Source organism: Habropoda laboriosa, unplaced genomic scaffold, assembly GCF_001263275.1.
Source record: "Habropoda laboriosa isolate 0110345459 unplaced genomic scaffold, ASM126327v1 scaffold295, whole genome shotgun sequence".
NCBI lineage: Eukaryota > Metazoa > Arthropoda > Insecta > Hymenoptera > Apidae > Habropoda > Habropoda laboriosa.
The window spans coordinates 994,696-1,016,562 of NW_017100429.1; the positions used below are offsets into that span (position 1 = coordinate 994,696).

The following is a 21,867-nucleotide window of genomic DNA, read 5'->3' on the forward strand; positions in this document are numbered from 1 at the left end:
GCTTGAAGAGAGCTTAGGGCGTCGATAGCGAGCTGAGAATTAGTCCCGCCGAGCTTTCGCGTAAAGCCACCCCTTTTAGCGATACTTGGCCCAGACGAACTTGCAAACTCCGTGGAATTAAGGTCCAAACATTCTCCAGGAAGGTTCCGCGATCGATTCGTTAGCCCTCTTCGATCCATATACACCCTAGACTCGTTGCCCTAACTTCTTCCAGCTTGTTTGTCGCCTAACTACCTCTCCCTTCTCTTTCTTCAACTTCTAAAACACACCAAGCCCATTTTTTCCCATCGTATGCCGTTCCTCTATCTTACAAAATAATTGGAAATTTTGAGTTGCATTTCAATTTTTTCCCCTTTCTACGTTGTCTGCGAGTCTGACGATTTGTTAAAAATTCTTTTATCGACATTATCCGTGATATTTGGTATTTTTGAATTTATAACGATGTTTCCCCTGTTGGAGAGGTTAGGTTGACGCGCATCAGCCACAACTACGGTCTCGATCATGTGGCTAGGGCCGGTCTACTCGCGCGATAACTCGCTTAATGCACACATGTCGTGTCTAATGAGTTATAATCAGTCGAGCACCGGCTGAGTGTAGTTTAATGGTTTGTTCGCTCGTATTAGACCACGCCACACCCTTCCTCCCACTTCCTCTATCTTCTCCATCCTTCTTCATCGATGGACACTTGGAATAGTGGAATTTTTATTCAGAAATGAATGTCACGAATTTTTAAACGTAGCTTCAACTTTCAGATTCGAGATTTGAATTTTTTTCCGCGTAAAAATTCCTTGTCCAAAAGCTCGGAAGAGAAAGAAGCTTGAAGTATTTAGTAAAAATCAACAAGTTCCTAGGTTAGGTTGTTACTTGAGTGCGAGGACGAGTGGATGACCTTTGGGGGTTTTAATGCATGCGGGGAATTCAAGGGGAGGGATTTAATTGAGTGAATGTGTTTGTACATGTACAAAGGGAAGGGTGTACTAAGATAGGGTAGGTTTATGTAGCGCGCAAAAAAAAGGACAGGGACAAACAAGCACGCGATGACTTTTCGCGGATGTATATATATTGTACCCAGCGTTGTAGGAACTGCGTCTAACCCCCCCTGGAAGAAGGCCACCCAGAGTCCCACTGGGAGGGCGTACCGACTTGGGGGCGACTGCCGTAGCTGGTCCCAAGCCCAGTTGAGAGAAGTAGAGGGGCCTAAGCTAGCTTAACCTTATTACCACCGGCCCACCCAACGCCGGGCGCAGGACGCCTATGTCGCAAGACGGATTCCCTGCGCCCAGGCTGAGGCACTCCAACTCGGCGGTGGTTTCGGACCCTAAAAAAAAAAAAATTATGTTGAACTTGTTACTATTATCGATGTTCGATGGTTAATATTGTTACGTAAACGTTTTTCTAGTTATTTTTTATTAACACTAGAAGGGCAGGAGAATGTAGCAAAAATCCTGGTAGAAGATGGGAAATGAGAGGAATTATACGTAGAAAGAAAATAGAAGGGGATAGTACAAAGAAAAGCAAAGTTTAGCAAGACAGTATGGCATATTGTATTAGGCTGTGCTTACGTTGTATTACCATACATGGTTATACGGTTTTAACAGAACTCTTTGTAATCCCGAAGGGAGAACAATAAATACATACAGCGACTCCCACTAATATTCGGACAAATGATTTCGATGAAATTTTCGGCGTGTGTATAATTGACATAAATCTACAAAACGTATTTTTCAAATTTTCCAATTTCCGTAATATTTGATTATATTCTTGAGCTAATTGAGAAGAATGAAAAAATATACGTTATGTTAATATTTTAATATATTACGAGTAAAGGCAAGGTATTCACTTTCAAGAGACCGTTAGCCTTGCGTGAATGTAACAGTTCACCTCCATCGACGCTTTCAGTATGAGATCATTCACTTCTTGTCGAGGACAAAGCAGTGCTATATTACTGTTACGGTTCAGGTAGCAGTGTTAAAGACACGATTTATAATAGTTTCAACGATTAAACGTTCATTTTACTGGTAATTTAATTCTCAAATCTTTTTACTCGTGAAAGAAAAATGTAGTAGAACTTGGATATAAGTGACTTCTTTCGTAAAAATAAATAGAACATATAGTAAAAATACTTTTCACGAAAGATATTGAAAATGTTCTAAACTTTCTTTTCAAAAGTTTTTTTTACATCGAAAAACTTTCTTGTACTTACATTTCAAATGAAAAGCAATAATGTACTAATTAATTCGAATATTCTTTGTATACAAATTTCGTTCGCTACATACTTGGATCTGTTTACTATAATTTTTACGTTGAACAAATTTCAAAAAGGAATTTCCTTCAAATGAACATCCAAAAAAAAGGACAGGGACAAACAAGCACGCGATGACTTTTCGCGGATGTATATATATTGTACCCAGCGTTGTAGGAACTGCGTCTAACCCCCCCTGGAAGAAGGCCACCCAGAGTCCCACTGGGAGGGCGTACCGACTTGGGGGCGACTGCCGTAGCTGGTCCCAAGCCCAGTTGAGAGAAGTAGAGGGGCCTAAGCTAACCTAACCTTATTACCACCGGCCCACCCAACGCCGGGCGCAGGACGCCTATGTCGCAAGACGGATTCCCTGCGCCCAGGCTGAGGCACTCCAACTCGGCGGTGGTTTCGGACCCTAAAAAAAAAAAAAAGTTTAAGTTGTTACAAACCATTCAGGCTGCACTATCTTAGGTCAGTTTAAGTCTAGGTTACAATTGTTAGCTCCAGATCATGTCTACGTTAATTTGGACCAAGTTCAGGCTAGACTTCAGCTCTTCGGAACTTCCTAGAGCTAAATTAAACTGTTACCGCTAACTTTCAGCATCGTATTTAGGTTAAGATATCACATTATTCACTGTGTTAAGTTTGTCTAGGTTTAGATTAGATCCAACTTAATTTTAGCAAATCTTACGTCGAAGTATAGTGCTTGATTAAAGCGTTACACCTAAATTCGATCGTTGTTTATATGTTGTAGCGTTACGTCGAGTCAAGGTATTAGCTTGAACAATTTTTGCCCCCAAACAATTCCACATTTCTCCTCTTCCCTCCCTCGTTCTTCAGCAAAGGCCAGGCGTTGCCTGGTCTGAGAGGTCCAGAACGCTTCTCGAAAGGTTTGCAATAAACGCGAGCCTGCGGGAAGCACAGAGGAACGCGCAATTTGGCTTCCTCGAATAATTGACGCAATTTCCGCGCTACGACCGGCATGGCTGCCGCCGATGACTCTGTGAATGCGGATCGTAGCGCGGCTAACGGACCGGTAGCAATCCTGACCGGTGGACGTTAATGTTTAAGCACGCTCGAACGATTTCGAGTACGCTTACTGTATCTGAATCGAAAATGTCCGTCTCCAGTGGAATTACTGCGGCGTCCTCGCGACACCGGACATTAGGAAACTCGAATTAGTCTCGGGCGAGGCGAGTTTGAGCACCCTGACAATTATTCATTTACCTCCGCTGGCTGCAATTCAGGCATTCAAGACTGTCTCGATCATTGTGGCATTCGTTTAATTTATCATTTTCTCCCTTGTGTATTCTGAGGGGGTGGTGGAGTGTTCACGACGTCTGCGCAAATTTTCACGAAGAAATTTGGAATTTGAAGAAAATTGCTCGAGTCTGAAGAGAGTAGTTATGCATGGAACCAGTGATTGTGTGTAAGGTTAGACATCGGCAGCTCTGGTATCTTAGGAATTAGTGGAGCAATTGACTTGATATTTCAACTACATATTCTACATGCATCCTTTTATTGCCGACGTGAAAATTGCCAAGGTATCTGTTGTAATTTTTGTTTTTTTGTTTTTTTCAATCTGCATATTGAAATTGATTGCTGGAAATCACACTCTGAAGACTGTAATTTTTTCAATAGCAGCTATTTCCTCGCAAATAAATTCCTGAATATTCCCCAATTGTTGATGAACGTAGCTGCAAAGTTTGGGATTCGAATACCTTGTAGTTTCTTCGAAAGAAATTCGAGAGTGTGAGCAATTTTTTTACCGAAAATGTTCCCAAGCATTTCCCCTGAAAGTAAATGGCAAAGAATCGGCAGTAAATGTTCGTAAAAATTGGTAATCGGCTAGAAACGCAATATCGAACGCGGGAAGAGGGGTTCATTAGCCGATTTCACACGGCAAAACCGAGAGTGCCGCCGCGAGACCGCGCCTCACCCTGCGCCGCGCGATTGCCCCTGAACAATGGCAGCCGCGAGCGACACGCGTGGAAATGGAGATACATCCCGGCCCCTGTGCGGAACAATTGGAGGACCGTTAATGAAAACGACCGCGCCGAGCTCTAATTCGATTAATAACAATCATCCGCAACTCTCCTCGATGCTCTCTAACATCCTGATGGAGAACTTCGATTCCCCGTCTGATCCTGCATCTTAAATTTATGGCGCATAAATTCGCTCAGGCACGGTCTTATCTTGTCCCTTAGGGGGTTCCAACTGGGTCACCCAAATGTTCCCTTCAGCATGACCCAATTTCGCAATGTATCTCGGTATCTACGCCATTTATCTCGTCGGCAAAGTTTCGTCGCTTTATTGTCCTTTTTTCGAAATGAAAATTCTCACGCGGTAGAGTTGCAGTTCGAAAATTGGTAGATTTAACAGTCCTGGCCAGGGGAAAATCGATAGCAGAGAAGGGGCGTAAATCCAGAGGAGCGTCGTACTTAGCCCTGAAGTAGCCTGCAGCGAACAGCCTCGATCCTCACGACAATGACGTTAACACGCACGCTTAGCTGCACACCTCTGCCACTAGCCTGGGCGCAAAGTGCATCTGCAGGTTGTTGCTGCTACGTTGGTACGCGTCTACACGTTGAATTCTGAACACGAATGCATCCTAGCTGGGGGAATTTCGTGCGACGCGTCAGTCGAAAATGATTGCATTAGCGAAATAATTGGAGCTGTCTAGCCCTCTCCGTTGGGCCGATATTAACGTGGCTGGGATATTGTTCCTCTGCTAGAACGTTGTTAAATTCTATCTATGAAATTTCACGTCCACGAACTTCCATGTGGTTAGAATGTCGTGTGCTTGGCTCTGGGTTCAGTCCAGGTTAGGATTAGCCATTCATTCTCAATTGTGTATATTTCAAACGGTTATTACGAATAGGAGAATTATCTTTATAAACGGGGCTTAAATACGTTGCATTGTATTATCCGCTACGTTGAAATTTGTATTGAAATTTTGTTCAAACTGTTACCGCCTTTATTCCTTTTCAATTAAAGGCATTTCTGAAAGTGAACGGTTGTTACGAGAGAAAAGAAACAAAAGTTAGACAAAAATAAGAGAGACTTCTTTCTTTGGGGAATTAAGTCATCTTTTTGGTCAGAGGCAACTTTTTTTTACAGATCCGATACATTTTATTGTCCTCTATCTATGACTCGACAACTCTGCCGGTCCATTTTCTCGCGGAAAATTCGATTCGTCAACCAGACGAGGCACGCGAGTCTCGAAAACGAGAAACGGCGTGGCAAATTCGTTTTCCCCGGCCTCCGAAAACACAAAGACCTGGTGGAAATAAAGCTACGGCTGCGAATCCAATCCAATCCCCGAGTTCCTTTTTGTCGCCGCGTTGTGTACACGCTCTTCAGCGATCGGTCCTCGCGAGGAAATCTCTTTCCGCCGTTCAGCACGAATTTTCCGCCACTTCTGGCCTTGTAATTGAATTTTTTCACGGATAAAAATGATCGAAGCACTTTACAGTACTCTGTTGCGAACCGGTACATGGAAACGGTCCTTTAATCGCTGAGAATACAGTCTATGGTGATTTCTGACATAGATGAGAAACTAACAAGTATAAAATAGTTCGTATAGACACCACCAGGTTCGCTCCTAACCACTTTTCTGTGTATAAAGATAGTTTGGTTCACTTTTTGTCAAGGTAATCGTTAGAAATGCGCCTTTATCCGTCAGAAATGTGGTATACGGTATTGTCAGACTTGGATAAACAATATCACAATAAAAAATAATTTTCTCAGTAGCCACTTGAGCAGAAAAAATACTGCCGAGTAATTTATCGAGAGTAAGAAGTATTCAAAGCTAGTTTTCATGAAATATCAGATGAGAAAAGATCGTTATTCGACAAGAATACAATCCACGGTACTACTAGACATAGACAGGGAACTTTCATATGAAAAATAATCGCCTTACTGGCCGCCAGGGGCGCTGCAAGCCGCGTAACGTCATAAATCGCTCATCGAGGAGCTGGAACGCAGCGATCCTCTGGCAACGGGTCTGGATTAACTCCCCGCTGTTGCACGGGGTCAAACAGGCTTGTCTGGCCAGCGAGGAATGCTCGGTAGGGTGAGAACTGATAAATAGACGGCGATTACAGGCCCCGCCCGTTCTGACCACGTATCGAAACGGGATTCCACTGTGAGAAATTGCGTCTGAATTAACGGGGGACTCTAAATAGACCCTCTACAATCCGCACAATACCCCGGGCACCAGTCGTTGAATTTTTCCTCTGAAAAAGAAAAATTCTACGGAATCAACGTGACAAAACATTTCGACGAATTACTAGAGCAAACACAGGACATTCTACATCGTACACTCTTGCTTCTGTCGACCTGGAAATATCGAGTTTCACTCTAGACAACACCTCCTCTTGTTCTCCCGCGGAGCATGAGTTTTTAAACGAACTCCGGGTATATTTACCCGACGACAAGTGTTTCACGGTGCTCAAAGGATCAGTTCAAACCGCGCTCCCCCATCGATCCTCTAATTTCTACGCGCTCCATGGTTTCCCTGCCTCTTAATGAAAGCCCAGGAAGTCTCGAAAGTTTCTCCTTGCTGTTCCAAAGGCATTAGACGCCTGACTGGTTCGCCTGTGCACCAGAAAAGACGATTACTCCATGACGTTGCTGACTGTTGAGTAGATAGAACGTGTCTCGTTTGCACATCTCGCTAACTGTGTCTCCTCCTATTCTTCATTCGCACGGTTCGACACATTTTCTTCTGATCGCAGGTCACCAGTGGCTGAAGACCAACCTGGACGTGGTCCCGGAGTCTGGCTGGTCTGTGGACCCGTTTGGTCACGGGGGCACGATACCGTACTTCCTTAAAGCATCTGGTGCTTCTGGTACGGTGATCCAGAGGATACACTACGCCTGGAAGCAATGGTTCGCCAAGAAACAGTACGGTGACTTCATTTGGATGCAGCCCTGGGATCAAACCGGTCAGGCTGACATGCTGACACACAATCAACCATTCGACATCTACAACATCAAGCACTCATGCGGACCTCATCCTCACGTTTGCCTAAACTTCGACTTCAGGAAGATTCGCGGAGAGTACACCGAGTACTCGGTCAGAGCTGTGGAGATCACGCCAAACAACGTCAAACAAATGGCTGAGCTGCTTTTGGAACAGTACTCCAGGACTGGCTCGCTGTTCACGCACAATGTCGTACTTATGCCGCTTGGTGACGACTTCAGGTAAGGATTTCTAGACTTTTTTCGGTTAAAATCTAATTCGCCAAATCGGGGCTAGCTCGCGTCATATTCAATGAACCGCGTTGTAAGGCTAAATTCAGTGTAGATTTCTTCAAGTCTCTCATCCCTCGTTTAAAATTTTGTTTCGCTACTTTTATGCAGTACGTTCACTTATAAAAAATCGTCCTACCAAGCCTTACGTTGTTAACAAACACCACATCGCCACATCAGTGATCCTCTCTCTGCTTCAGATACGACCACGCGATCGAATGGGACCAACAGTACACCAACTACAAGATCCTGATGGACTACATCAACAGCAGAAAGGAAGAGTACAACGCGGAGATAGCGTTCGGCACGCCCAAGGACTACTTTCAGGAGATCAAAAAGCGCGTGGAGGAGTTTCCAACGTTGAAGGGCGACTTCTTCGTCTACTCCGACATCTTCAGCGAAGGAAGACCCGCCTATTGGAGCGGCTACTTCACCACCAGGCCCTACATGAAGATCCTGGACCGTGAACTGGAGGCTAATCTCCGATCAGCTGAGATTCTCTACACCATAGCGTTGAACGTGGCGAAACAGTCGGGGAAGGACTTCATGCTCTACGAAACGTACTTCGAGAAGTTGGTGAAAGCCAGGAGGAACCTTGGTCTCTTCCAGCATCACGACGCTATCACCGGCACCTCCAAGTCTTTCGTGATGAAGGACTACGCTCTGAAATTGTTCGAATCCATCTCAGACACCACCAGCCTACAGAGCTTCGCCATTCAATCGCTGGCTGGGTCGGCCAGCAAACCGAATTCCGTTTACGTCCTGGCCGAATCCGATAGGGACAGCTACGAGAAGCTACCAAAGAAGATACCAATTGGAATCAACGGCCAGGAGACCAAGAAGATAGTCCTGTTCAATCCTCTGGCTCAGCCTAGGCAAGAAGTGATCAGTCTGAAAGTGACCTCTTACAAACTTAAAGTCCTGGATCCTCAGAAGAACCCTATTCCCTATCAGATAGCCCCAGTGATGAACGCCACAAGCATCACCCACGACGTCTACGTGCTTCTGTTCGTGGTCGAGCTGAAACCTCTAGCCATAGCCACTTATCATCTTCAACAGACTGACAAAGTGCCAATGGAGGCTATCTCCACAGTGTACTGCAGTAGGTGTGGCAAGGACAACGTGTTCCCCATCAAACCCATGCAAGTAGGCGATGTTCAGCTGGAGAATCAAAGGATGAAACTGTTGTTCGACGGTCAGACAGGTTTCTTGAAGAGGGTGACGAAGAAAGCCACTGGAAAGATCATGCAGTGCGCCATCCAGTTCGCTGCCTATCCATCCGCGCAGTTCCACAGCGGTGCCTACCTGTTCATGCCTGACCCTAACCTCAGAGACATCGACAAGGACGTGTTGGAGGCGTATACGCCTCATCAGAAGATCTACATCGTCAGCGGAAGTCTCAGTTCGCGGTTGACCGTTGAATATGGCAAGCTGCTGACCCATCACGTTGCCATTTATCACAGAGACGACGGTCTAGGGGAGGCGATCTACCTGAGGAACATAGTAGACTTCGAAACACCGCCGAAGAACAGAGAAACGGAGATGTTCATGCGCCTGCAGACTGACATACTGAACGGAGATCCTCCAGAGTTCTACACAGACCTGAACGGTCACCAGATGATCAAACGGACGAAGATAGAGAGGATTGGCATCGAGGGGAACTATTTCCCCATCACCACGATGGCCTACATAGAGGACACTAACCACAGGCTAACTCTGTTAGTGAATCACTGCCAAGGAGCGGCCAGCTATCAACCAGGATGGCTGGAGGTGATGTTAGACAGGAGAACTTTGTACGACGATTCGAGAGGGATGGGCGAGGGTCTTCTGGATAATCGTAGGACAGTCATCAAGCACTGGTTGCTCTTAGAAGACATCACTGGTGAGAAGGAGAAGTACTCGAAGCCGTCTCTGTTCGCCAATCACCTGAGCAACGCTCTCAACTATCCTGTGAACATCTTCGTGGTGGATGGGGCAGACGGTGACATAGCTATGGCTCCAGAGGTGCGTCTGCTCAGCCAGAGCTTCCCATGCGATCTACATCTGCTCAATCTGAGGACCAATCACGACCAGAAACTGCCACACTTCCCTGTCAACAGCGCCCTGATGGTGTTGCACAGACAGGGCTACAGTTGCTCCGTAGGAGTGGACGTTGCCTTGAAACACTGCCCTCTGACAGAGAGAATAGGCCAGGGTACGTCTTTCTTCAAACTGGCGAACCTGAACGTGACCAAGACCTCGCTGACAGGCACAAGGACTAAAGGAAGGCTGAAGGACGGTCTGCAGGAGGTCAGTCTGAAACCCATGGAGGTGGAGACGTTCAACGTGAACTTTGTCCAATGATCCTAAGCCCCATAGAAAAGCGTTTGCCTGCCTTCTTGGACAGGACACTGCCCTGGCAGATGCTACCTCTTCTTCGGGTCTTCGTGCAATCAAACGGAATCATACAGAGCTGGAACCGTGTTTTTCTCGCCAAATTTCTTTTCTCTACCTTCCGTTCTGACCACCTTACAGTGTACATAGACACGCCATGCTGACGTTCACCACGATTGCACCAGTGTACATACACACACACACACACCAGGACGCTCTGTTCCACGTTTTCAGTTCGATTAATACTGCATACACAGGCAGGAAGGGAGAGTCGTGTCCTCTGACTTCACCGAGCTTTCCCCTGCACCTTCTATCACTTCGATCGACATTAGGAACACGTAGCAACCAGAAACTCGCCGCTGAAGCCCCGTTTTCCAACTGCTCAAACGTTCAGACGTGTCTCTACGAGTCTATCCGAACGTATAGACCAGGCTGTTTGAAGGGTCCGCGGTTGAGACTGGGGCTTCACAGGCGTTCCAGAACAGACTGACGACACAATCAAACGATCAAAGTGCATTGTAATCTGTACAGTGGTTAGGGACTACGATAGCTAGAGGTGCAAGGGAAGAGCTTGGGTACTGGTAAACAGGGTGTTCCAATTAGCCTGATCATCTGAGCAGCATCGTAGTTCGAATCTATTGGTTCGTGAAAATTCAAATGAAATTTGTTGCTCGTGTATTATAGTACATACTCAAAAATATATTCGACGCGTATTTGTATTATTTTTGTTTTATCGATAATCGTTCATATGTAAGGGGTGAAAAAGATATTTCCTTCGATATCTCACAAGCTATTGGAATATAGAAATGATTGAAATTGAAAAATTCAGATATGCAAATAGGTTTTCTTTACTGTTTTTAAGGTCGGAACACTTTTTTCAGGTAATTACATAAATTTCTTGAAAATCATCGTGTGAAATTTCAACGATGCCCCTTGTTATCATAGCCTTGGAATCTTGGTAACCATAATTTTCTATCATTTCTGAGTCACCTTATGCAGGACAATAATATTTGCCCCACGAGAACAAGTGGCTCGTTCCAAGAATACCCGTCAGATTGTCAAGCTAAATGGACCACCGTGTTGAGAAGCTATAAATAATATATTATATTGTACATATCAAGCCAGGAACTTTACCTTAGACCGTATATTGTGATAGCGTGAGAAATATATGATAATGTAAATGGTATACACCTATTTTCATATGCAGAACAAAAGGTTTTTAAGGAAGGGACTCTATCTCTCTCTCTCTCTTCCTCCTTCCAGGCAAGAAAGAAAGAAAGAATATACGAGAAACAGACACGCTGATCAAAAAGTGTATCCGGTGACTTCCAGCGCTCTTCCAGTTCTAGCGAAGGACACGACCGTTTAGTTGAGCCTCGAACGGCTGGAAAGTACCTATTTTTTACTTTTGCTAAGCAAGCATCCGGCTGGAGAGACGGAAAGGTTCGATCATGCGTCCGATGTACGACAGACTCGTGTAAATAGTAGACTAATTAGCGTGAGGGAGGCGTCGTACGGGTTCCACGCGAGTCATGGTCACTTTCCCGGTGTCCATTCCGTAGAGGACAGGCTGTTTGAAACGTTCTCTTATCCGGACTGAATTATTCTCAGATTTCAGAGAATCCTGAATCGGTGCCTGAAAATGGGGTCCTCTAGTCTGTCGCGAGATACAGTAGTGCACACATAAGCGTCCGCAGTCGGGACCGAATGCGGACGCTTAAGTGGGGAGGTGACTTCTGCGAATTTAACCAAACGAAAGAGTGGGATACCGACATATCAAGTGTCAGTTGTTCGCATTCTGGAGTCGATGTCGAATTACTTTGTTTCACACGGCACGCTCGAACTCCACTCCGATCTCCCATTTCCAAGAATTGCTGGGGATAGCGACGGACGCTTAAGGGGGTATTCTAGTCTAGAGTGTCATTTTTCAGTCCTTCTTAGGGATTTTTTTGTAAGGAAAGTATAAGTTTCTCGGTATCGGCATTTTGCATACATATTTATTCATGTTTTAAGAAAGTTCACAATTTTTTTCAAGTGAAAATAATCAAAGCTGTCTGAATTACATATCATTCAGCGCGGTCCCTTTAAAAAAAAAGTGTCCTACCGGCTGACACGATTCCGCCCATTCTGTTTTTCCGAAATGAAAAAATCCAAAGGATTCTTGATTAGTACGATTGTGACTATGGTGTGAACCAGAATGAACAAAAAATAGTGAAAATTTACAAAATGGTGCCACTTTGAATTTCGAATATCGATTTCTTTGACTTTTTTTCGCCTTTCAGAGGCTATAAAATTCAGAAAAATATATATTTTGACATAATTCTGGTTCGGACGATAACGACACATCCACTCAAGGTGCATGTCAAATTTCGAGTCAATCGGACAACTAGAACTTGAGATATCATGTCGGCCATTTAGAGAAACATGGTTTCGAGAAAAACGCGTTTAAAGCTTCTCATACCAGTTACACGAGAATGGTATACTTACGACTATGGACTACATGTCGTCTTCTTTAACCATCTATAACTTCGTCAATTTTACGAATTCGGAAAAATTCTTCCACAGTTATACTTCTGCAAATGTCTACTTTCGGAAAATGTAAAAAAAATCGATTATTTCGAAAAGTCTAAACTAGAGTACCCCCTTAAGTGTGCAAAAATGCGGACGCTTATGCGTGCGCTGCTGTACTTTGTTTTAATCGGAAAAATTTATTTTAACATTGTTGACTTGATGTTTAATGGTGGATTAGAAAAATCATTGATGAGAAATTTTACAAATAAGTCGTCTCAAACTACCGAGAAGAGAAATGAAAATGAACTTGGTTTATTGTAATCATGGAGGATTACGGGAGGTCAGTTCGACCAGTATTCAAAGAAGAATTAGGATTTCAATTTCCAACGTTCTCCAAGGAGATTTCTGTTAGCAATTAAGCCGAGCTTATCGGCTGGAATCGTCAGAAAAGGGAAACAGTTGTAAAACTCCAGCATTTTTCTACGTCTTTTTAAAATGATACATTTCCGAGACAATTCGAGCATCGGAGAAATTGATGAAAAACTTTTCCAATACCATTCCTCCTTTGTAAATATTTATCGCCCGTATTTCACAATTGAAGTGTCTGAAGCCCTTTCGAACAAATATTTTCAGTCCTCGAACTGGCTAAAAAGAAGAAAGAAGAAAGTAAGGTAACCTATGGTTCTACTTAGATGTATTAGCTGCCACGGGACTCGCGTTGGAACACAGAGAAAACGATCGCCGGAAATCCACGACTGTCCTTGTAACGATATTGTAACATACTACGTGTTTGTGCTGTCTCTAGAGAAGAAAGATCTATATTAAAGATGGTATATGTATACATACGTGTGCACACGTGTCTGTGTGTCGAGTGCACGTATATAGAGATATATTTGCGGAACTGCTCGGGCTGGCTGCAGAAGAAATTAGCTTTGCGGACGGTCCAGCAGGCGTCAAGAGGACAATTACACACCACGATATTCCTTATGTTACGATGTAATATTATATTTATTGAATAAAAGATAGTAACTGACGTATTTTAATTAAGAGAATGCCTATAGCTGGCTTCTAATCCCCTATACTCCTAACCAAGCCTTAAATTCCTCTCTGTTTCACTTAAAAATAGAAAGGTAGTTGTTTAACCAACAGGGGTTTATGGCACGGATTCCAAGCGACCTTACTTTTGAGAAGTTTTTCTACAAGTTTTTTGATAACAATAGCCTTTTCAAGCCAGAGGGCAAATCCGGCTTATTACCTGATGGCCACGGAAAATCTCCACTTCTGCGGGCCACATGATAAGTCGGTACTTGCCTCGGCGCGCTCAGTAACGGTAAACATACCATAAACCCGCAAAGTCGACGTTTCGACAAGATCGCCTCGCGGGACTGACATCCCTTTTGGGACCGTCTCTCCCTCTCTGCCAATGCCCTACTCTGCGGACCACTGGGGAGTGCACGAGGGCCTAGGAGAGCGGCTCTAGGGGGTGAAAGGCCCATGATTTGCCAACAAGATAAACTCTCCATTTTGACGAAAAGAGATATATACAGCCAGTTCACGAAATTCGAAACAATCGACATCACTTTGAGCGCTCTAACACGCAATACTCGACATCTTGATACACCAGTGCGGTCCAGTCCGTAATAATCGACATCAGCGGAAACAGCGTGGTTTATACTTAACGTAGACATTTACTTCTTCTTTTATTCCTTTATCCTTGTTAATAAATTATTATTATTATTTTAAATACACTTTCATAGCCTGCGTTATATGTCCGACAAAATCCCACATATAGAACGTTCTGTCCAAATGAAACATGGACTTTTGTTAGTACAGTTTGACTTTTTCAATTATCTCAGAATCCATGAACCGGCGACGGCGAAAAACGAACGACGATACACCATGATCTGACCGGTGAATCTGGCCAGTGAAAGCATGATGGCAAAGCAATGAAGCGACGGACATTTGTCGAGTATCTGGGCTAAGCTTTAATCGATACGATTCCTTGACATGATTCTCATTAACGAGAACGAGCACGATACCAGCTGATGCGCTGATAAACGCCATTACGGCGGTTCTTTTACTCGAGCCCTCGTGGCAGGCTGAGAACAAAGAGGTTAAGAGTGTCGTCGACACCGGGCACAAGAAGAATTCATTTGCATTTCTTTCGACTTTACGCTGTAGGAGCTGAGGAATGTCAGCTGAATGAGCAAAGTTCGAGCCTCTGATCCTAACACTTGGTGTAATCAAAGAAAAAAAATGACCAAAGGGTCAAATGGATCTTTGTTAATTCTTATTATTCGTTCAGATAGATCTGTTGGACCTTGCATACAGGGTTTAAAATAATTCTGAGAGTGTCTGCTGAAGGATCTAACAGTTCGATTAGGGACCCCCTTCTTCTACCTGGCGGTAGAAAAAAATATTTAGACGGAGACAAGTTGCTTCAATATTGTAATATAAATTCAGATACACTTCTATATTTCCGAGAGAGAATTCTGTGGAGTTTAGAGGAAACCAGACCCGAAAACCCCTGCACGACATCTTTTCAGCACCGCGGTATTCTTCCTGCGATCCCACGTGACCCGATTCAGACAGAAAGTGACGGATCGTGTTCCCAAGATCCTCAACTTTGTATATGCGAGATAGAATTCGGATCTGTGGACTTTGGAGGCAACCAGACCCGAAGTACTCGGCCGGTGCACAAGCCAGCACCGCGTATTCTTGCTTAAATTCCTCCGTTCCGCGATCCCATGTGACCCGATTCGGACAGAAAGTGACGGATCGTGTTCCCAAGATCCTCAACTTTGTATATGCGAGATAGAATTCGGATCTGTGGACTTTGGAGGCAACCAGACCCGAAGTACTCGGCCGGTGCACAAGCCAGCACCGCGTATTCTTGCTTAAATTCCTCCGTTCCGCGATCCCATGTGACCCGATTCGGACAGAAAGTGACGGATCGTGTTCCCAAGATCCTCAACTTTGTATATGCGAGATAGAATTCGGATCTGTGGACTTTGGAGGCAACCAGACCCGAAGTACTCGGCCGGTGCACAAGCCAGCACCGCGTATTCTTGCTTAAATTCCTCCGTTCCGCGATCCCATGTGACCCGATTCGGACAGAAAGTGACGGATCGTGTTCCCAAGATCCTCAACTTTGTATATGCGAGATAGAATTCGGATCTGTGGACTTTGGAGGCAACCAGACCCGAAGTACTCGGCCGGTGCACAAGCCAGCACCGCGTATTCTTGCTTAAATTCCTCCGTTCCGCGATCCCATGTGACCCGATTCGAGAATTGTAGACTTTGGAGGCAACCAGACCCGAAGTACTCGACCGGTGCACAAGCCAGCACCGCGTATTCTTACTTCCTCTCTTCCGTCCCGCAATCCCACGTGACCCGATTCGGACAAACAGTGACGGATCGTGTTCCCAATATACCCAACTTTGTACATGCCAGATAGAATTCGTATCTGTGGACTTTGGAGGCAACCAGACCCGAAGTACTCGGCCGGTGCACTAGCCAGCACCGCGTATTCTTGCTTAAATTCTTCCGTTCCGCGATCCCATTTGATCCGATTCGACGTTTTAGCCCAATTTAAAAGAAGTTACTCTCTTTTGAAAAGTTTCCACATATTTCTGTCCACGACTGTAGAATGATCTTGAGAAGCAGTGGGTTCGTAACTAGTACAATATTTAAACTAATTTTCTCAATGTGTTTTTGATCAGCGAGGAAGAAAAATGAAGGTTGTGGAGCATTTCCTTGAAACGTCCAATTTTTATCATGAAAACAATAACTGTAGATAAAAATCACCCTAAATTTTACTTTATTTCCCAAAATTCTACACCTCCATATTTAAATAGCTTATTCCAATTTGTTTCACTCTGTTCGCAACACTTGTAGGTATCGAAATGAACTGCTGGAGAATTGTGACTAACCTGTGGAAGAGAGAATGGGTTTAAAACTGTTCTTCTCGGCAGCTTAAACGTTTCGCGAACTGCAAAACAGCGAGACGTGTCTCCGAGATAGTGGAAAACTGATACGCAAACGGCAGTCGCTACGTTTCTCGCCACTCGAAGAACTAACGGCGTATTTCCGTCGTTAATTAAGGATGTCAGAAGGGGCATTCAGAGCCGAGAAAAGGCCACGTGCCTGGAGGGAAGGGGGAAAGTCGATGTTACGAGTGTCAGCTTCACAGTCGTGTCTAACGAAGCTCTGATGGAAACTCCTCGGTAAAAAGAAAATCGAACCGATTGTAATTAAAAGTTGTATAACGAGAAGGATCGTCCTCAGCCGCGAATTTCTTTCTTTACTACGGGGCGCGGCGTAGCTCCTCAGTCAACAAAGAAAATGAAGTTTTTCTACTCCAACGGTACAAAAAGTATTTTTCAATTCCCCCCTTTTCGAGACACATTTTTCTTCTTCTAGCTTCTGAACCAACGAAGACATAGAATTTTCCAACACCAACGGTGACAAAAGTATTTTCACCAATTTTTTCTCTTCTTTTTTTATGCAACTGTTTTTTATCTACGATATTAAGAATATTCGTTCTGAAAGCTTCCGATGCACTCGAGGGACATTAGAACTCTTCTCGTCTGAGAGACGAATTTTTTTTTCATTCTTCTTTTTCATGAAACTCAGTTCGTTTTATTTACAATGTTATGAATATTTCTTCCGTTTTTTTCTCTCTTTCTTTTGGAAGCTTCTGAAGCACTCGAAGAATGGAATTTTTTTTTTTCATCTGAGAGGTGAATTAAGATATCTCTCGGAAGAAAAATGGCGAATCCCGACATCCCAACCCATTAAAATTAAGCTAAACACTTTACAATCCTTCTTCGTACTTTTTCCATTCGCGAGGTTCTCGTGTGTAGTGCTCTTGAAAGTGGTTTCAAATGGCCAGCAATTTTCTGGAATCATAACAAAAGACAAGATTTATGATTGAAGAGGAGCTTAAGGTGAATTAACGTTAAGTGAGGTATTTTGAGAGGGAGAGAAGCTAGAAGAGGGAGAAATGGAATTTTTCATAGCGGACAGACCGCCATCGAGAGTGGCTCGTCGCCCTCCAGGGTTTAACAATGCTTTCTGCGGCCAGGACAGCGGCATATTTTCGCGTAACACGTGAAACTCGAACGTAATATCGGTACAAACAGGTGGAAACTAGGTCAGCCAGGCAAACGTGCCGAAAATGAAGCGCATTCTTACGTACCGACAAATTTTTTCCCCCATTCAATTACTAGTCTCGGCTGACACTCTATCATGCCACGTGTGACTCGGTACTTTGCTATAGAAAGTGTAAATTCTTTCCACACGCATTTGACAGCCTGCACTGTGTGGAATACTATTCTGAAAGAATTTTCGAAAAATTCGAGAAACTACGAAAGTTTAAAGTCAACATCGTTTTAATTAACTTGGAAAAATTTCTTTTCTTATCATCAGTCGGTAGGTTGATGTGTGTAGAATAAGTGTGAAAACGAATTGTTCGGAAATTCGAAAAATTGATAAAGTTACGTGGGTTTCATGTGTATATATCTGGGTGAATATCTCGGAAACTAATAATCCGCTCCATTTGATATTTTATAGGGATGTTTGTATATAAAATAATTTATCTACCATCAGGGCAACTGTGATAATTTTATCTTGGTTACTGTTTTACCTGCTGTTCGAAGGAAAAACTAGCTTCCCTTGAAAAAGTGATTCTTCCACTTCGGAACGCTGTTATTCCGTTAACTTGGAAAATATTTCAATTGTCAATTGTGTGAAGGAAGAATTAAGCGGAGCGAGGGAAGAACTTCACGGTGCCGGAGAGATGACGAGCGGGGTAATTCGCGTTTGGTTGCTATATTTTGCTCTAACTTAATCCAGTGACAAGTTCATCGACCCTTCATAATGGTCCGTGTATTCCATTAACTATACATTGCACGTACTCTAAAAAAAGAATTTTTTTATCATAAAAACTCTACTTAATACCCAGAGAAAAAACCGTCAAATTTTGTTCAACAAATTGCTAGAAAAGAAATTCCTGACAAAACGTCCTGTATACTGAACCTCGCGATCACCATGAATGTCCATTTTCCCTACGCATATATCACCTCAACCATACACCATAGAAACCCTCAGAAAATATTTTCTCATAGTACATGCATCGCTTAAGTGGTCTTCCTACTGTGACGGGTTGCAAAAATAAAATTACCCTTTTTTTACATTTTCTTGTAGTTTAACATCTCGAAAATATGTCCACGAAGTTTTAAAGCTTAATGTTCAAAATTGGCAGAGATATGTGCCCTCAAAGAAGCGGTTTTATATTGTCTTAAACTGTAGTTAAAACTTTAAACGCGTTTTTCTCGAAACTGGCTGACACGATTACCAAGAAACCGGAAGTCCGGCCCACTCGAAATTTGTCAGGTATATTCAGTAGATGTTGCTTTATCGTCTGAACTAGAATTGTGCAAAGATTTTCAAAATTCAGTCTTGCGGTCAAAAAAACCCATCATTTTTTCTGCTAAAATCGAAAGCAATTCCTTTGAAACCTTGCCATATCTCTATTTCTCAATATTTTTTTATTATTCTAGTTCAGACGACAGCCACGCGTCTACAGATTAAGAATACGTTTGCAGTTTGTATTCTGGATAAGTACAACGTCTGATATCACGTCAGCCATCGGGAAGGATATCTTTCAAGGCGCTCTCTTCACGGTGGTCCTATTTCACAACAAATGGATATTTTCGCTTGTAAAAAATATTTTTGCGTTCTCAAAAGATGATAGAATAAACACACAAATTTGCAATAGGGTACGTGCAGCACTTGCTTCGTTTTAAATTTCCGAAAAATTCAGTTTTTCTCAGCCGTCACAGTAGGAAGGCCCTTTAACAACCCCCCCAAAAATAACTATCAAATTTTGTTTAATAGATCGTCGAAGAAAGGAAAAAAAATTCCCGAAGAAGTGGCCAATTTTCGTAACTCGTTACGAGACGACCCTTTTTAAAGACACTCTCAGTGCATGCTAAACTTATTTCCGCCAGACAAGACACCTAAAATTCCCGTTCTTGTTTTTGGACGAGGAGAAGGGGGGACTATCAAACTGTAAAGAAACTCCGGCAAGCTTTTTCCCCGCTCGACAATGGCCGAGAGAAATAAAGACGCGGGGGCTTTAATAACAGAGACCAGCCAGACAAATAGCCGGCTCTTCCTTTGTACCGTGAAAGAGGCGCAGCCTCGAAAGACGCCAGAAATTTCGTTTCGAGGCCCGGAAGTGTTCCACTAATTTCTATGGAAATACAGGCTGGATTATAAACCAGACCCCGGCTGCCTAAGGATCGCCTTATTCCACGGACTTTACCTTGTGGATTATAGCGAAAATCATTTTTTAAGGGTTGCTCTCCCTCGATATTGCCTCTCACGCTTTACTGCTGCACGCTGCTGAAATGTTTTCGCGATGAAACGTAAAACCCCGGGACCTTAGGGTACTCATTTTCGTTAGATAAGACGAGAGGGTCCATTGGATCGTTAAACCGGAAATTTAATGGCGGTAGATATTATAGGAAATTTGTTAGACTGATTAGAGACCTGGCGTAGGTTAGAGGGAAACGTTAGAATTATTTTTAAGAGAATAACCGTTTTGTTTCTGACAGAAAAATGGAAGATTGATCTTTAGCAAGGCTCTTAAGGAAAGAATAGTTCTATTTGAAAGTAATATTTGAAAGAAAACAGAAAATGGATTATAAGTTGTTTTATAGCACACTCTGTCCTTTATGGGTACTAAATCGGGCAGAGGAATAAAGTGGAATATCTTAAACGCCCTGGATGAAACAAGAGCGATACCATAAGCTCAGAACTACAATAAGAACTACTCGATCAATAAAATAGTGGAAAAATTCCTGTAATAATCGATAAAGAAATCAGTGAACGATAATCGTTAGAAAAGAGCACGAAAAAATCGATGTAATTTTATATAGGAAATTTAAAAACAAAAATTGAATTGCCTGGCGAACCAAAAGAATTATATCACCACAGACGAGATATAGAGTAGACCACTAATCCAATATATTTTTTTGTGTACGTCACGGGAGCTCTAGTGTGCCTTACCATTTTCGTGTCACTTCTGACATTACCGATTCAGCATAGAATAAGATTACAACATTAGTAGTGGTTGGAATTAGAACTAAATTCAAATAAAGTGTAGGCACAGACGAGGTACAGGATAGATCTTGCACTTAATGTATTTTTGTGTCTAACGTTCTGAAATACCGATCGTGTAAAAAATCAGAGTTTTTGTTATGCCCTCTACGATATAAAGCGACGACTTTAGGAATTATATACAATTCAACCATCAAAAATGGTAAAGTCGACAGATGTAAAAAGTCCTTGTTACAAAAGCAATTTAAAAACCAAGCGCGATGACGGTTGCCGGCGAGAGTTTTTGCCTGAGTCGTTAGGCTCAGGCAAAAACTAGCTAGCTCGCCGACGTCTAATCTCCGGGCACACGCATTCACTCACACACGAAGTCGAATGTTTGGGTCCGGACTAGACGCCGGCAACTGTCACCGCGGAGCAATAAACTTCATCACTCTGTCTCGCTCCAACCGCCGAGACACACGTCATCAGGGCAACAACTTCGCCGAGCGATCGTTCACCGGCGATCGATCCATTGGACCGATCTTTTTCGAAAATGTCCAATCCGAGTCGTCTGTGGCGGTCCCTCGGCGGGGTATAAAAGCCGGACGACGGTCCGCAGCGGACGTATTCTCAAGGTATTCAAGGTATTCTCAAGTCTGATCCGAAACTACGGAATTACTTAATATCGCTGCCGCTCCAGCGTGTATTCACGATTCGGTGCTCCCGAACGTGAATACGTGCACAGCGAGCTACACTGACGGTTATCAGTTAAGAAAACATTGTACGGTTTTATGTATTGTTGGACAGTACACGAATTGTTGGTTGAAACCTGTATCCTTCCTATCTCTACACTAAAATCAAACGAAACAGTCCTCTTCTATTAAATTTGCATACAAAGATACATACATGTATTGGATTGCTTGGGTAGAACTGTTCACAATATTTTTACAGTAGTAGAACATGCGCATGTGATGAATCATCTACTAATAAACAATTACGTTACTTTTTTATTTGTAATTTCATAATTATATTTAATTCCAATTCCAACCTGAATCGGTAATGTTGCGACGCCAATATGGTAAGGGTCTTCTCGGCCCGCGTGCTGTAGACACAAAGTCATAAGATGTTAAAACTATCCTGTACCTCTCGTCTATAGCAGCACACATCTGGTGACTTTACCGACTCTGATAATTGCATTGAACGTAATTCCTGAACCCACCACTCTAAACTGTAGAGTGTGTAGCAAATTCTCTATTTTATTTCTCACTATCAGTATTTCAGGATATATGAACATACACAACATGTTCGATCTTTCCAGCATTACACTGGCATCATTTCTGCGTTATTTCACATTTAATTACGATAAAAGGAAATCTACC

At 43.2% G+C, this 21,867-nt stretch overlaps 1 protein-coding gene across 1 annotated transcript in view; it reads left to right on the forward strand.

The window, feature by feature from the left end:
* LOC108575673 (alpha-mannosidase 2) overlaps window positions 1-10,359 on the forward strand; it is a 77,280-nt gene extending 66,921 nt beyond the window's left edge. The window contains exons 6-7 of the mRNA XM_017938532.1: window positions 6,982-7,450; window positions 7,699-10,359. Coding sequence (XP_017794021.1) covers window positions 6,982-7,450; window positions 7,699-9,841 — 2,612 coding nt within the window. The 3' untranslated portion in view covers window positions 9,842-10,359. The remainder of the gene's footprint in view (window positions 1-6,981; window positions 7,451-7,698) is intronic.
* Window positions 10,360-21,867: the final 11,508 nt, after the last annotated feature.